This window comes from Phoca vitulina, unplaced genomic scaffold (assembly GCF_004348235.1).
Source record: "Phoca vitulina isolate PV1807 unplaced genomic scaffold, GSC_HSeal_1.0 scaffold1, whole genome shotgun sequence".
NCBI classification, from domain to species: domain Eukaryota; kingdom Metazoa; phylum Chordata; class Mammalia; order Carnivora; family Phocidae; genus Phoca; species Phoca vitulina.
Genome location: NW_022589704.1, coordinates 20,824,733 through 20,842,012, shown reverse-complemented (window position 1 = coordinate 20,842,012; position 17,280 = coordinate 20,824,733). Strand labels below are relative to the sequence as shown.

The following is a 17,280-nucleotide window of genomic DNA, read 5'->3' as shown; positions in this document are numbered from 1 at the left end:
GTTTTTCTTAACATTATGTCTTGGCCATTTTTCCAAATTCTTAAACAGAGATCTACCTCTTTGTTTTTAAGTGAGCCATGTTTGAAAACTGAATAGCAACATATGTGTACACTGATGATAAAGAAATATTATATTTAACACCAATATGTAATAATTGACTTGATGGTGTGAGGAAAGGGGTACTGATGCTCAGAAATGGGGTAAACTGACTCTCATAATGTCAGTTTAGTAATTTTCCCTGAAGAGCAGGGACTTCAGAATCAGAATCACAAATAGCCTAACAAAGCCTTGAAAAAAGTTAGCAAAGAGCTGTCTTAGTTTTCCCATCTATAAAATGGGATACGAATAACACATGTCCATAAGATTATCGTGAGGATTAAAAAAGAAAATTTACATGAAATGGTCAGCACAACAACCGATGAAGACGATGATGACGAGGCCAAATCTCCTAGTCCGGAAAGGTCAGGTCGGAGTTGGGACAACGGGTGGGGCTTAAATTGCGAGGTAATCAATACCTAGAACTGATGCTCCAGGAGATATTTTTTATTAAGAGCTACGAAATCAGTGTCTGGGATGTCCCTGGAGACAGCTGAGACCACGAGACTGCAGCTTTGGAAACCTCAACGTTCCAGGCTTTCGAGACGTGGTGTTTGGCCAAACCTTTGTGGGAACAAAAACTACAATTCCCAGGCTGCATCACTCCAGCCCCGCCCCCGCCCCGCCCCGCTCACGTTGTTGCGTATCGCCTAATTCTCGCCAGGCTCCCGGCCGGAACTACGAATCCCGGAAGACCTTGCAGCACCGGTCCTGTCTCTCGGCTCATCACTCCCACTTTGTCAAGCGTAACTGCGACCGCGTTGCCCTTTGGGAAGCGTAGTTCTGCGGTGATTGGGCCCCTCCCCCTCCAGGCCCAGGCGCGGCAGTAAGGCGGGCGAGCTGGCGGAGGTGGAATACCGGTTTCTAATCGCCCACCCGGAAGGGTAACTTGGCGGGGAGGACTCTGGAGACGCTCCTGGGGTCTGGGTGGCCGCGAACGTGGCTCGAGTTCCCCGCCTTTGGTGAGAAGGCGGACGAGACCAAATGCCAGCTTGAAAGAGGGAGTGGGCCAAGGGGACGGGTGAATCCAAGTGGAGATAATAGGGGTGGGAGTGGGGCGTGGCGTTTAGTGCCTGGCCGGCCGGAGGCGCCCACGCAGAGTCCGCTGGAGGAGGGGTCCCGGCAAAGAGGCAGCGGGGAGTCTGGGTGGTGGGATGTCTTTAGGGTTTGGGGCTGATCAGTGAGACTTCTTCATCCCCTGGCCTCGCCTCCCCTGGCTCGTGGAGGCGGCGGACCCGGCCGTAGGCCTGGAGAGTTTGGGGACGTAGGGGAGCCCTGGTTGGAAAGTTAGGAGTGTGTTACCCAGGGAGCTTGAGGGCTTCAGCTCTGCCCCGGGAACAAAGCCTTTCCCAAATCCTTCCTAACTGGTGGTTGGAGGAGGTGAGAGGTCTCTGGGGGTACCATGGAAACCCATATGTTTTGGAGCTCTGCCCAAAGGGAGTCTTCAACAAGGAAAGCTTTGAACCCTTTCAGTCTCAGCAGTGCTCCTGGAGTCATTCCCATGTCATCGTTGTAAACATTACGTGGCAGTGGGTTGGATGGAGGCTTAGTCTGAACCAAGCCAGAGAAATTGGGGTCCAGCTCCTTGATTCTAGAATATTGTGAAAGACTGTATTAGTCATAGAGAAATGTCCTGAGTAAATTAATTGAAAAAAATCAGGATACAAAACAATGTATATCATGAACCTTTTTTGTAATAAATACACGTATCTTCTAAATATGTGGATGTATCTATGGATATGAATAGAAAAAAAAAAACTAAACTACTCTAAACCACCAACAGTGCTTATTGATGGGTGGTGAGATTACAGATTAATTTTACTCTTTTCTGTACATCTTTTTGTAGCATCTGAGTTTGTACAATGAGCATGCATTACTTTTTTTTTTTTTTTTGCTTATTTTTCCAAAAAGTCACGGTTGCTGCACGGTGGTGCATTTTGGAAGGCAGGCACTAAGGTTCACTGCTTTATGGCTTGCACCTGGCCACCTGCAGCTTGGTTTGCCAGGAATGATAACAGGATTGAATTAAAGGGGTGAATTTAACGTGCAGTCTACGTGAAGCTAATGTTTCTTCCCTTCTTCCAGTTTGGCAGGAGTCTGTTAGCAAGTGTCACACCATGGTATGTGGCTGTTTTGGTCTATGTCAGTTTAATCCATTATTCTGGTTTGAAATGTCGTCTTATTATTTGATAGATTGGGATGCACTGCATAACTTCCTTGGGATCTGCTAACTCACATTGGCTGGGGATGAGAGGGAGAATAATACTGCAGCTAACATACCTTTTTAGTTTTGGATTCCATCTCACCTTGCTCTTTGCTTTTTTGTCAGGGTCTTTATTTCAGTATATGCTACTTACTATCCCTGTGTGTATGTTTAATTATAAAAGAAACCTTTAACATATCCCATGATTGTGCAAATTGTGCATTTCCTGGAGGAAAGCTTGTTAAAATCAAGGTAGGAGTATGAAAAATAAATATATTTAATGTTTATTTCAATATTGTTTTTTCTTCCTCAGCTTCTGCCAAGTTTCTGATTAAAGATTGACATCCCTGCATAAGCATTTCCCTGTTAAAATGTCCTTGCCTCTTACAGAGGAGCAGAGGAAAAAAATTGAAGAGAACCGGCAAAAGGCTCTGGCCCGTAGAGCTGAGAAATTATTAGCAGAACAGCATCAGAGCGCAGGCTCTGGCTCCTCCATTATTGCCACCAACTCTTCCCAGTCCAAGCAGGGCCCTCCCCCAAACCTCCCCAGGGATCCTTCTAAGCCAGTGAACCATGGTGTTGTTTTCATGCAGCAGAATCTCAATAGTTCATCTAATGGTGACCAAAGACCTCCTAATTCCCACAGTTTTCATCTAAGCGCTCCAGAGCAGGCAAAGGGGATCTGGAAGAGGCAAGAAGATGTGCCCACAGCCTGCCCGGGCCACAGCCCATTAGGTCAAATGACTCTCACTGGCATCTCTCCTCCCTTGGCACAAAGTCCTCCAGAGGTCCCCAACCAACAGCTGTTGGGTGGTATGTTAGGTCAAGGTCATCCTCAGGCTTCACACGAGATCAGATCCACACCCATTGCTAACAGAACTCATGAGCCTTTGGCCAAAGCCAAGAGTCTCCGGAAGACACCAGCTTCTTTCTTTGGACAGCCACCCAGGGATCCTGGAGTAGAGGCCAAGGCAGTGAGGCCCTCCACCTCGGGGCAGGACATTTCTGACACAAACTGTGGCTCAGGGAGCGTGGCACCTGGGACAGAAGGAAGATGCCCACAGAAATTGGGGGCCTCACTCCACAAAGCAGGAAGCTCCCAGAAGGGAACGTGCATAAGGAGTGGGGATCGTTTCCAGGTGAAGATCGGCTACAATGCAGAGCTCATTGCGGTTTTTAAGCGTCTACCCAGCAGAAGTTACGGTAATGAGGCTTCGGTCTTGTGCTTCACATGTTTTTTTTTTTTCTATTTTTAAAGTCTCTTTTAATCTAACAGTTTCTCATAAATATGAAGAGAGTGCATTGGCACATTCTGTCTGTCCAGTTGTTGAAATTTTCTGTTTTAGCTCATGTTTCCTTTTGTAATAGACAAATGTTCCTTCCAACAGCTGCCAAACTTGGGGGCTGCCACGTGGCCATATGGAGAATGGATGAATATTTACTGAGAGGCCAGTTCCCCTGCAGGGTGCTTTGTTTGTGTTGTAGCACTAAAGCATAACAACAGCTTTTTGAGATAAGTAAATGTTATTTCCATTTTAAAGGCAATAGGACTGGCTCAGTAAGGTGAAGTAAGACGCTCTTGTTGTTTCCTCTGGAAGGGCAGAGCCAGGATGTGCTAGCTCAGCATCAGCCCAGAGGGCCTGCTCCTTATTCTGTTTGCCTGACTATACTTGGATTCTAGTCCCATGTCTGTCCTCAGCCCTCTTAGGCGAGGCCATAACGTTCCAGGGCCTGATGAGTTCCACTATATGGAGTAAAAGCACTGTCCTCATTTGTATTTGCTGTTTGTCCCCCCCAGGGATTTTGTACATCCATAGGGGCTCTCATTCGACTGTTTTTCGAACCGAGCACTCATTCATTCATTAAACAAGCTTTTACTGAATGTCTCAGTACGACTCAGAACGACAGTCTTCAGTCTCGTTATGGGCAAACCAAGTACTTCTGTTTCATTTCAGATCCTGCCACCAAGACGTGGAACTTCAGCATGACCGACTACGGTGCCCTAAGTAAGTAGGCATGTCATTGCCCTGCATGCAGGGAAGTCCTGGTATTGAGAAGCTCCTAGAGCAGCAGATGGGGTCTAGCTCATAGTTTAGATGGCATTTAGGGCGCTACCCCAGTGTCCTTCTCCCTTCTCACTCATGGCCAGCCCACTGAGGCAACTCCTTGGATGAAGGTCACTGTATTAACAAAAGCTAGCACTTACTGGATCTGCTCTGCCAGGTTGTTCTAAGCCCCTTATACAGGCATACCTCGGAGATATTGCGGGTTTAGTTCCAGACCATGGCAACAAAGCAGATAGCACAATAGAGTGACTTGGATGACTTTTTTGGTTACTCAGTGCATATAAAAGTTATGTTTACACTATATTGGAGTCTGTTAAGTGCGCAATGGCATTATGCCTGAAAAAACAACGTACAAACCTTAATTTAGAAATACTTGATTGCTGAAACATTACAACCATCACCTGAGCTTTTGGCAAGTTGTAATCACCGATCACAGATCACCAAAACAAATGTAATAATAATGAAAGAGTTTGAAATACCGCAAGAATTACCAAAATGTGACACAGAGACAGGAAGTGAGCAAGTGCTTTTAGGTAAATGGCACCACTAGACTTGGTCCGTGCGGGGTTGCCACAGACCTTCACCTTGTAAAAACAGCTCCGTATCTGCGAAGTACAGCACAGCGAAGAGCAGTAAAATGAGGTTTTTCTGCATACGCGAACTCTTCCACTTCTCACAACAACCGTTTTTACAGATGGGAAAACTGAGGCCCAGGGAGGATAAGTAACTACAACTGGGTCGCACAGCCACTGAGTTGTATGCCCGGGATTCAGACCCAGACAGCCTGACTTCAGAGCCCATGTTCCCACGGGGCTGCTGGCTCCAGCCATGACAGGCAGCCGGGCTGCCCTGACAGGAACGGCTCCGCCGACAGCCGTGTCCTCACAGCGCTCCATGCGTTCAGTTCCCTTGAGGGTGCAGGGCGAAGGTGTCGCCCCATCAGGCTCCAGTGGACCCCATTAACCCAGTGCGGTCCGTTGTCAGAGCCCTCGAGGGCACCCCTCTGTCTTCTCAGATTTTGTTGACTCTTACACGAAGGTTTTCGTCACCTCTTGGTGCCCGGAGCCTCTCCCTCTGCCAGCACGTCAGCCCTGGATGTTCTGGCCGCCCGTTTTTCCTCCTCTCTTCCCAAAGCCATTTCGATGCTCTCTTTCCCCACCCAGTTCAAAAAGGGGAAAGGCGAAGATGCATGACGAGGAGGTCACTTTGCAGGTGTGGGGCCTGGGGTAGAATTCTCTGGAGTCACCAGCACGGATGGGACAGCCCGCTGCACAATCTCCCCTGTCTTTCCTTGGCATCCACCTCTTCAAATGTGTGGCATTGGGTGGTTCTTTGGTAGTGGCTGGTGACCTTTTGCGGGGGCTGGGGGAGGGGGGCGCTCACTTTTACTGTTATTTTAATCCCTGTGTTAGGGATTTAGGGAGGGGGAGAGCCCATACTCTGCATTAAGACTGCAGGTTTCAACACCTGGGTTTCTCATTTTTGCTCATTTTAAACCAGTGATTTCCACGACCATGGTATTGTTTGTATTACCGTCTTCTTCCTCCTGCGCTCACAGTGCATGGTGACTTGGATAACTTCTGCTTTTGCAGATTGATTTTGGTTTTCTTCGTCGGATGGTTGCTTTTGGTAATGCCCCACATCTTTTTTAAAAACTGGTTATTGGGCACAAAATTCTCTATATAGCTTTTGGATGAATTTTACCGATTACGAATTACTTAGCTCATCTTTGTCTTTACCAGCATTTCATACACTTGACTTGCTGTTTCCTGAGATGTCCCTTGAACACTTGTGCAGTCATTGTGGAGTTGTGCGTTTATCCTTGTTCTTTTTTCCCTCTGTTGCAGTGCAGTTGACACACACTGTTACATTTGTAGCAGGTGTACAACGTGGGGATTGGACGACACAATGTTAGGTTGTGCTCCTAATTTTCAGATAGTTTTTATGATGTGCCTTCCTAGTAGGTTATCCTTTTTATCAATGTAACGTGTAAAGACTGTCAGTCTGTCATTTTGCTTTAGGCATACCTGTGGATTTTGCCTTTTTAACCCTCCCACACACACATTGTAGAACATGTGGAAAGTATATCGTCGTGTAAAGATAACAGCTGTTCCCCTGTAATCTCCTTAGTTAACCACTATTAACATTTGGTTTTGCTCCTTCCAGCCTTTTTTCTGTGCGTTAAAATATACACATTTGGGGCGCCTGGGTGGCTCAGTCGTTAAGCGTCTGCCTTCGGCTCAGGTCATGGTCCCGGGGTCCTGGGATCGAGCCCCACATCGGGCTCCCTGCTCCATGGGAAGCCTGCTTCCCCCTCTCCCACTCCCCCTGCTTGTGTTCCCTCTCTCGCTGTGTCTCTCTCTGTGAAATAAATAAATAAAATCTTTAAAAAAAAAATACACATTTTATCTACATAATAGGATTTTTATCTTGCTTTTTTTACTTAGTGTTCCAGCAGAAGTATTTTTATTGTAATGGTGAACGTTAGCCACTGATTCTGAGCAATGACAATACAGGTCCCTTATTGGACACTTCGAGCCCTAAGAAAAGGATTTCATGCTGTTGAACTTAATATTGGTTTTTGTATTTTTGTCTTTTCCAAAACTTCTCCCTAAAGAAAAATGAAATGGCTGTATAACATTCCACGGTATAAATGTGTCATAATTTTTTTTTGTTTTTGTTTCACTTGTCTGCTCCCAGTTTGCCCAGGATTAAAGCTGTAGGAATACCTTCCTCCATAACTCTGTATTTTCGGTTGTTGGTTTGGGCAGATTCCTGGAAGTGGAATCATGATCACTGTTTAGGACTCTTGTTCTAGATTGCCAAATTGTTCTTCAAAAGGTTTATTCCCAGCTAGCAATGCAAGACACCTGGTTGGTTTTTTTTTTTTAATCTTGCAAATTTGATGAGTAAAAATGGCTTTTTATTTCTCTGATTATTTGTGAAGTTGAACATTTTTCCAGAATTTTGTTACATTCTCCCCCTCCGCCCCCGCCAAGTTCATGACATCTCTGTCTTCTTACATTTTGTGGTCTTAGTATTTTCTCAAGTGCCAGCTCTACTCCGATTTCTTGCAAAAATCTTTATTCGGTAGTTTTGCCTTTCAATTCCGTTTGGGTTTTTTTTTTTTTTTTGACAGTTTTATGTAGTCAAATCTGCTAATCTCTACAGTGCATCCGTAACACATAAAATCAGGCTCAAAACTGCATTTGTGGGCTGACGGTTCTGTCTCTTTCCCTGGCTCTCCAAGTAGGAGCAGCCAGGGCCTGGGGATCGGGTTAGGGGGCAATTCCTGGGCCGTTGGCTTCGGTGGCTGAAACAGCAGCAGCAATTATCCATTAAGGTCGCGCATCTTGGTGAGACCCCTCCTTCCCCTGTTCGTTTCTGAGTTGCAGGTTTTGTAACTTGAACACTTAAGGAGCAGAAGTTACATTCAGTGAAGACTGGACTTCCCCATGCCCCAGTGAAAGCGCACTTGCAAGCCGTCCTGATCTAACCATGCTTCTTCCCTCCCCGTGTGGAAGTCAGCCACCTTATCACATCTCTCCTTTTCTTCCGCAGTGAAAGCAGCCCAGAGCCTCCCCACGGTCACCCTGCAGCCCTTGGAAGGGGCGGAGGACAGCAGGGGGTCACCCTCCACCGCTGGCGTGGCCCAGACCTGCCTGCCTTCAGCTCCCTCCCTGGCCTTTGTCAAAGGGCAATGTGTGCTCATCTCCCGGGTCCGCTTCGAGGCAGACATCGGCTACTCCGAAGACCTGATTGCACTGTTCAAGCAGATGGAGTCCAGAAATTACGGCAAGTAATTGGCCCTTGCCTGATTCCTGGGATGCAGAGTGGTCTGTGATCTCCAAGCAGGTTATTTTCTTCTCTGTTTGAATGTTCAGAAATGATTTGTGTCCTTAGGAGAGCTTGAAACACAGACATATGCCATAAAAGTAAATGCCCTTGGGTAGACTGAGTCCGTGGTTGTCAGACTGGAGCACGCATCCAAACTGCCTGGAGGGCTTGTTAAAGCAGATTGCCAAGCCCCACTCCCAGAGCGATCCGTGATGCCTGGTGCCCACCCAGAGATGCTGATTTAATTCGTTGGAGGTGGCCAGAATTGGAAACCACTGGCCCAAGCAGAGCAGTTCTGCTTTATTTTTTGTGAGGCTCTTCAGAAGGTGCCCTATCAGAATCAGGCGCAGAAGTTGTATTAGAATTTGGAACTGCTGGGTTTCATTCTCAGCCTGGGCCATGTCGCTTTACAAAACCACGTGGCTTTTATGGATCGCTATTCTTCCATCCTTGAAATGGTTTTAGTCTTTTCCTTAGGTAAGTAGGAAGCAGACCTGTAACACCTCATGTTTCTGAGACCTCATGCTCAGGCGATGTCATGGAGGTCGCCTCTCCAGAAATACTTGCTCCGTGAGCTTTCCTCAGGGTTTGGGGCTCCTTCAGGAGGAGGGTGATGCCGGCTGTAACATTTGTATTCCTTGGATAGAGTTTTAACTCACAAGGGCAGCCTGCTGGTAGGACTTAAGGGAGACTGGCCGGGCCTGGCCTGAGTCATGAGATGGGCCAGATGCACGAGAGCCAGCGTTCTTGGCCTCCTCTGCTCCCTTGGATTTTCAGCTTCATTGTGGGGGTCACCCTTACAGGCCAGTGCACATGGCCTGTGTGCATTCCGCCAAGTGGGAGAATACCTCACCCCTGACGTGACCTGTCAGGTTATACCTGGGCTACCTTGCTTTTTAAACCCCGGACCCCGACTCACTGTGTTTATGCCGCTCATTCCCTCAACACCTGGCTTTCTCAGTGATGATGCAGAGAAGACTTAACGTCTGCTGTCCAGAAGGCATTTATCTAGCGGAAGCTGTCATGATTTTCTCAGAAGCAGATCGATAGGGAAACTCTAAGAACTTAGCTGGTGTTGGGTACTGAGATGCTTGCCCTTCGTGGTCGGTATTGCACGTGGTGTGGGCTGCACTGTACTCATCAGCAGATGGTGTCTGATAGAATTGCCAGCTTTCTTTTGAGCGCTCATTGTTTGCCAGACACATGTTCACAGGCATTTTATTTTTTATTTATTTATTTGGGGGAGGAGGAGGTGAGGGAGAGAGAGAATCTTAACTGACTGAGCTACCCAGGTGCCCCATTGTACACATTTTGGGGCAGGGGCTGCAGTGTCCTGATTTTTCATGTGTGGGCACTGAGGCACAGAGAAGTTACATAATTTGCCCAAGGATACACAGGAAGTGGCAGAACCGGGATTTGAACGTAGGCTATTTGACCACTCTGACTACATGCAGCTTGTTTCCTGTGTGTGAAAGAGAGCTAATAATAGTGCCCGGCTCTTAGGGTTGTGAGGAGCAGAGGAATGGCGCATGTGAGTCTCTTGGCACCATGCCTGGCTTCAAGTAAGCACTGATTAAATGTAAGCTGCCATTATTACTGCTATCTTGGAAATGGAGGGCATTTCGGACCTTCCGGGCCATCCCTGGTCACGGATGCCCGTAGGTCCCCGTAGGACCCTTCGTCACCCCCTTAACAGTGTGGTATCGTTGCTGTCTCTGGTTGTCTTTTCTCCCTGAATTCTCTGACAGCCTCGAGGGCAGGTACCCTCCGTTTCTGTATCCCCAGTGCCAGGTCCAGGCCCAGCCACAGTGTCCTAGCTTACTGGAGATTTCTGGAACCAGGGAATGAATGAGTAATGTAGTCACCCAGCAGGAGGGTGCAGGGTGTCACGCTTGCTTGTTTGTTTCTTGTCATTGCAGATGTCAAGACCAGGAAGTGGAACTTTCTCTTGGAAGAACACAATAAACTAAGTGAGATGCCTACCTTGCTTGTTTTATATCATGCTAGTGTTAAGCTTTCATTATTATCTGTCTTAAATTTAACATATTTTAGAGGAAGACGACTTCCCCACGGCCCCTGACTCCCCGCGTGTGGTAATTTTACATACTTGTGCACAGGACAAGTGAGGGCGAAGATGTTCCCAGGCAGCTGAGATGGTGGCTTTCCAGCTGCCCAGCAGACGCAGGGCCCCCTCTTCCATCAGAGTATGGCGGTGCTCGTCAAATTCCTAAGGCCCGTGAGAGAAGTGTTAGATGGGGACTTTGGGCATCGGACGTGAACTAGGTCTTCTTAGCGTAGATGGGAGCCACTGTAGATTCCCTCTAAGAACAGGCTCTCGGTTTACTTCTGAACCAGATGATCAGTGAGAGTCAGAGGGTCTGAGTGGTTACGGGCTTTGTAATAGGCCTGGATGCACACTCACTTAATAAGCACTTTGGAGACTGACCAAGGGAAGGGATGTGTATGGGTGTAAGAATAGGAAGGAGAAGCCTGTTCGGGCTCACCATTCGTCTCTGTGCTCTGCATGGGCGGGGCACTAAATTCTAGTGTGCCTGAGAGCGGGGGACGTGGGCACGGCTCAGCCTGTCCTGGTACGCCCATCTGTCACCCATCTACCCAGCTGTCACCCGCCTGCAGTGGGTCTGCAGTTGGTACACCTTCAGTTCCTCCTGCTTGGCCCCCTGAGGACGTATTGGGCCTCGCAGCCAGTCTGGTCCCAGTCAGACCAGGAGAGACAAGCTCCATCCGAGGAGCTCCAAGTCGTTGCCCATCTTGCCCAGCAGGCCAGGGCTGTCAGCAAGACGGAAGAGCTGGGTTTTTTCCCTCAGTCTCCTCCTCATGTGACTTAGGAGGTGACATCGGGCAGGGGTGATCCAACATTCTGGGTCCCCCCGTCCTTTCAGTGAAAGAAGGGGTCTTCAATCCGTATCTGCCCTACTGCCAGAAATTCAGTGTAAGGGAAGTGCCTTTGATTCTTTGCAGAGAGACTTGCTGCAAACTCAAGGTTAAGTTTGAATGTGATGAGATCCTTATTTAGTATCAGCAAACGCCTGATGAGCTGAGACCCCGTGGCCGCTGCTGTTTGGAACTTGTGATTCACAGTGAACTATTTGGCCAGAGCTGAATTATTGATGAGCAATGGGAGTGTTTCCTTCTTGCCCCCTTGTTTTTCAACCACAGAAAGATACATAAAAATGTTAGCCATAAAGACTGACTTTTGTGGACCAACATGTGAAGCAGGATCTGGACAGAGCAGAGGAATGTAACAAAAAACCGTGACTTGCGACTCATGTGACATTATATAATGGGTCCAAATCTTGTGTAGGCCATACACTTTGAAATGTCTGAGGAAAATGACAGATTCTTCACCCAGAAAAATGCACAATAATGGCCACACGTAAAATTTTGCATTTGATATTAAGAACTCCATGGATCTGGAGTTAAGAATTCTAGAGTTAGGAATCAGATTGCTGTTTTAAGTGCTGGCTTGTCAATACAGCGTCTTATGGAAGAGAAGACAGATTCTCCCACTTCATAGATAGTGAAAAGCTTGAACCCAGAGAAAGGAACCCGTTGTTTTCCCTTCCCGGAGCATTACGGGGTCACAATAAAGTCCATGATGGAGATCAGGCCACACAGGTGACCCTGACTTTGTAACGTGACCCATTTGGAAACGTAGAAGCCAGACTCGTGAACAAGAAGCTGAGGAGACGATTCCACTGCTCACCAGCTGTAAGCGCGGGGACCCCACACCTCTCCCCACAGCCCAGGTCTTGTTCCTCGTGTGCGAAGCTAGCTTAATGACCCTGAGCTAGTGAACGTGTGCATACGAAACTCATTAAATGACAATAAGACCTTCTGAGTATATGAATGCTCACTGATGACGTGGTGATGATTATTTTCTCCAGATAAGGGGGATCTGAGAACTTCCCTCTCCCTCTTTTCTCAGTGACTTGAGGCCTTTTGCCCACAGTGAAATTGGCATAAGGCCTTTTGTTTTCCCCAGGCTGTCACAGTCCAGAAGGGTTCTGCATCCCCCTCACTGATCTTGTCTTGTCAGCTGCTATTTGAAAACATTAACATCTCTCTGCTGTGTAGCTCACTAGCATTCTGCCAAAGAGCTATTTTACAGAAACGATTTCTAGATGACTCATGAAGCCAGACAGCACACTCCTGTCATCTTCCAGCCCCTGGAAAGGACATCCGCGAACTGGGGGGCTTTCTCAGAAACATAGCCACTTGGCTGAACTAGCAGCACAGGATTATGGAGGTAGTAGTTCAGTGGGGGACAGAGTGGAGGTTGCTTTTTCCTCTTGAACGGCTGGAAGAGCATAATGCTTACAAAGCACCACATTTCACACCAGCCAGATCATCAGGCCTTTTCTTAGCTTCCATCAGGTATTCGAGTGCTGGCGATCACCAGGATTAAAATGAAAATGGTTTCTGAAAGCACATGGGGTGCTCAGTCTCCTGAAGTGTGCAGAAATCAGCATGTTCACATTTAATTTGGAGGCATAAAATGTATTTCTCCATCAATATGGCAAGTCTCTTTTATATTAAAGCCGCCAACCTTACCTAATTTCTTACCGTGGTGATTCTGTTCACACAAGGCGTTTCCAGAAATAACTGGTATATACATTTAGCGAAAAACGGAAATGGATTTAAATATATTGAGAACACAAAGCGACTTAAGGTAGCAGTAGATGGCTCAGCCCTCCATATTCAGATCAGTATTTGCAATGGTAGCCAGTTGATGGTGTGGCAATGAACTTGGAATGCTTGTGAGGATATTAGGAAAACACATGACCGTATGGAATACAGAACCAACAACCTTAGAATTTCAAATAATATTGGGGAGAAATGAAATACACCCAGTTTTTTATTTTGGTCCTTCTACCAGGTTCCTGAAAACAGTTAACCCCTTGGAGGGTTACAGTGACACCCGGGGTGTCCATGCAAGGTAAAGGATAAAGAGCAGTCAAAGATCTGCAAACAGTAGTTACTCTTCCAGTTAGATTTTTCAAAGGACATCTTGAAAGCTACAACCCATAGGACAGCGGGCTGTGATTAGTAGCTGGATGATAATTCTACCACCAGGGATGTCTAGGCCTATCGTCTTTAATTTTTAACTTGTCTCTCTCCTACCCCCAGAATTACCTGTTTTATTTGTTTCTCTGGTTTATTCTTTCCTGTTTCTCTACTAAATAAAGCGGCTTTTTTTTTCTCCCTTCTTAATTTTAAAGTCAGGTGAGGCTAAATTCCTTCAAAAAGCAAAAATCATTGAAATTAATTTACTTTCATTTCATGAAGTAGTTTTTCCCACTTGAGATAATGGGTCTGACTGGAAGGGGAGATTTCCCCATCCATTATATAAGGGGATCTGGAACCTGGAAGGAAAGTAAAGACCCCTAAATACAAGCTTTAATTGAAAGAGTCAGAGCAGTGGTCACTCTTGGTAATAGTTTAGACTCTGAGCATAGCAGGAGTGGGTAAATTATTTTTGTAAAGGGCCGGATGGATAATAGAGACTTTACGCTTTGTGGGCTGTGTGGTCTCCCGCCAGCTCCATTCTGCCGTTGTGGCAAGCCCACAGCCATGGGTAGTCCATAAGCAAGTCGTCATGGCTGTGTTCCGTCACACTTTCTTTACAAAAGCAGGCAGTAGGCCGGTTTAGCTTGCCAGCACCTGCTTTCGAGGCTAGGTGGGGTGCTGTCCAGTCGCTTCCAGTCCAAGGGACTTCCCACCCACTTCACCGCTGATGTCACACTCAAACTCCCCTCTCGCACGGGGAGATCAGTGTTCTCTTAGGGGAAGGCCACAAGGGCGCAGGGCCACTTGTATTTTTATCTCTTGGTGGCCTTAGCGCGGGCCCTGCCCTTTGTCATTGCTATTGTTGTTTGTAAATAGCCCTCCTGTCCTCCTGATCTTCCTTAGAAACACCTAATTGCTGCTCTGAATGGAGCACAGCGCTTCCTTGCCTATTGGCAGCAGGTAATGTAGAGTTCTCGACTTCTCGAACATCAAAACCCAAAGAAAAAGAGAATGGAAGCACGACAAGATTTATTCATTCTGCATTTTGCTTTTTTTACGGGTCTTTCGGGACTGGTTTTTAAGAATATGGGTCCTTATTTGAATGGGAATACTAAGATAATTTTTTTTAAGTTACTTTAGGTTAAAAAAGAATCAGTCACAGAAACATCTGCAATTCTTCCCAGGGTCCGTGTAGTGTAGAAAATAAATTTGGCATTTGTGATTGCCCTCTTATTTGCAGAAACCAGGAGTAGAGAGGGAGCATTAGCTCTCTAGGTTTATGTACTTGCTCAGGATACGATTGTCAGCCCTTGTTTTCTCTCCAGTTACGTTTTGAGAAGGTGGCACACAGCAGAATTCCAGTCACTGAGCTCTGTATTTCAAGCCCCTTTGCTGTCCTTAGCTCTCCTGGGCATTTCCCTCCAAGTCATACACCTCTGTCCTTTCTAGTCCAGAGCGTGGGCTGCCTTCCGCAAGTTCAGCTGGATCCTCTGCCCAAGACACTCACCCTGGCATTCGCGTCACAGCTAGAGAAGACGTCTCCCTGTCTCACAGAACCCATCCCCGAGGCAGACCTTTCTGGAGTGGACCCCAAGCTTGTGTCCAATCTGCTGCCCTTCCAGAGAGCCGGAGTCAAGTAGGTTCTTGGGTCTTCCTCTCACCTGGGCTTCATGACTCATACAAACTGGGTTCAGATGCTCTCTTTTAAGAACACTCATCTTTCATGGACATCTAGAAGCATCTAGGCCTTACACAGCCAGGTGTGCTGTAAGCAAAGCCTGATTATAACCATTGATTTCAAATTCCATGAGTTAATCAGGACTGTGGATCCAGGTGTGCAGAAACCCAACTCAGACTGGTTCAAGAAAAGAGATTTCTCAGTGTAGGTAGTAGAAAACCAAGATCTCCAAAGATCTCATCAGAACTCTCTGTCCCAGCCTCAGCTTTCTCCTCAGTTTGCTTTGTTCTCAGCCAGGTGCTCCTCAGGTGTGGTGGCTAGAGCTCAGCAACCCAGCTTAAGCACCTCTTTCCTGGTGGGCCCGACACTGACGGGCGTGGAATCAGGCCTGGTGGGCCTGAGATCTGGTGCTGATGCCAGAACCAGTCGCTGTGGCCTGGGGGCTGGGGAGTCTCATTGGTGAGGCTGGATGACAGGCACATCCCTGGAGCCAGCTGGTAGCTCCCCCTGTCCCCAAGTTACTTGGACTGAGAGTGGAAGGTGGTGGTTTTCCAAAAGAAAGTCAGGGTATTCTTATTATTCTTATTATATTCTTACAGGTCATGATGTAGGCTTATAGAAGATAAGCCTACATCATGACCTGTCCTGTTTTCCAGAGCTTCTCGGGAGAAGCCAAATGACAGGTTTGAACTTGCCTTCTAGTGAAAATACTAGAGGTCAAGGAGAGGAAAGAGATGGTAAGAGCTTCATCTGTCATTCGACGGTGTGGCTGGGGATATAGCCCTGGATAAGGGAAGAAAGTAAATCATCATGGACCTGGCGAATGAAGACAGCCTGCCCACAGACAGCCTCCTCGTGAGGTTTTGGTAAAAGCTTGGCCACCTTCTTGGACAGGATTTTGTTCTCTGATTTGGGCACAGTCACCCTCCCTGCATTCCCGTGGTCCCAGCTCTGCTCACACCCTTTCCCTCGTTTTCTCTCCCAGTTCCATCTGTCTCAGATAACACGCTTTGCACAACTTCATCTTGCTTGAGAGGTTACCCACCCCCACCCCCGGGCAGCCTCTGTCTTTGGTGCCCAAGCTCCCCTGGGCCCCATTAGAGATCCTGGGCCCGTGGATACATGCTGCCTTGCCAGTTAGGCTGTCCCGTCGAATGGCTCTGTGTGGAGGCCCCCCAGGCCTGATGGGAGCCAGAACCAGAGCCCGGTCAGCAGCTTCCATCTTTTTCCCTGTGGTTCTGAAACCACTAATGGTACTTACAGCCTTTCTTCAAAACTGTGTAGTTAAATCCAGATTTTAACTTTCATTCTCTGAAGAGGAGGATTTTGGTGTTGAGGCAAAAGGGCTGGCAGTTCCATGTTGGTTTTGTAAGACCTACAAGGAAAACACCCTTAAATTTATGGAGGAAAGTCTCTTAGATATATATCAGGTTCCTCTAACATCTAAAAGGTTCCTTTTAACGGATGAGTGAGGTGAGACCCAGCATGACAGTCATCTGCCCAAAGTCACTCAGCTTCCAAGAGTGGGAATTGGAGCTGAAATCCACGTTTTGTGATGATGAGCGCAGCACTTGTGTTGTATCGACTGCCCTGTCGAAAATGGCGTCCAGCTGTGTGCTTGTTTCTCTGTTAGGCATTTCCTTTGTTCTCATTTTTGGCCACTTTGTTCCTTAGTTGGGCTACTTCAAGGCAGGGGAAAAAGGAAAGACCACGAATTTCAAGGGTCTCTTCTGCTTTGAGAATGACCGGATGGACAAACCATAGGGACGTTGCAAATGGCTGAAGCAGAGGGTCCTCCATGGTCTGTTGCTTAGGTGCCCCCATCCGCCCTGGCCGTCAGTTTTGTAAACAAAAAAATGAGGTAGAAAATGAATCTTTTTCACACTTGCCTCCCCCATCCATCTGTGTGGAGGGTTGATCCTGGAAATAGTCTAGAAGATTTAACCGGGGCAGATGTGCCGAGAAGAGGCTGAGCCTGTCGGAGAGGTGAGGTGGCACCGCGCCGGGCTCCCTTCCTTGCCACGGAAGGCACATGGTGGTCACGGCCCCGGGGGTGCAGAGGGGGTGCTGCCCCCCCTGGTGGGCTGCCGTGGCCGCTGGGGGGACAGAGCAGTGCTGTGACATGACGCGTGTCGTCCGCCGAGCCTGGGCGAGCCGGCTCCTACCACCCGCAGACTCACTGCTCACTCTGCCGCCTTTGCTGAGTGCTGGCTTTCGAAGGACAGGCAACTCAGAGAGGCCCCCCGCAGCCTGCAACTTCTGTCCACCGTACCCCCTGCTGATCAGAGGGGGCTACACTCGCTGCCTTGGCTGTGTGAGAAGGGAAAAAAAAGAGCTCGTCCACAGGCTTATTCTCAGGCTTCCGAGCG

The 17,280-nt window shown here is 47.7% G+C and overlaps 1 protein-coding gene across 8 annotated transcripts in view; it reads left to right on the top strand.

Moving 5' to 3' along the window:
• Positions 1 to 870: 870 nt before the first annotated feature.
• SMARCAL1 (SWI/SNF related, matrix associated, actin dependent regulator of chromatin, subfamily a like 1) overlaps positions 871 to 17,280 on the top strand; it is a 57,398-nt gene continuing 40,988 nt past the window's right edge. The window contains exons 1-7 of one of the 8 annotated variants that reach the window (XM_032402528.1): positions 871 to 1,058; positions 2,182 to 2,216; positions 2,946 to 3,502; positions 4,255 to 4,305; positions 7,927 to 8,160; positions 10,122 to 10,172; positions 14,683 to 14,869. In XM_032402528.1, the coding sequence (XP_032258419.1) occupies positions 3,040 to 3,502; positions 4,255 to 4,305; positions 7,927 to 8,160; positions 10,122 to 10,172; positions 14,683 to 14,869 (986 nt within the window). In that variant the 5' untranslated portion in view covers positions 871 to 1,058; positions 2,182 to 2,216; positions 2,946 to 3,039. Of the gene's footprint in view, positions 1,059 to 1,182; positions 2,217 to 2,612; positions 3,503 to 4,254; positions 4,306 to 7,926; positions 8,161 to 10,121; positions 10,173 to 14,682; positions 14,870 to 17,280 lie in introns of those variants that run through there. The other 7 variants (XM_032402504.1, XM_032402533.1, XM_032402516.1 and 4 more) reach the window with 7 other exon arrangements.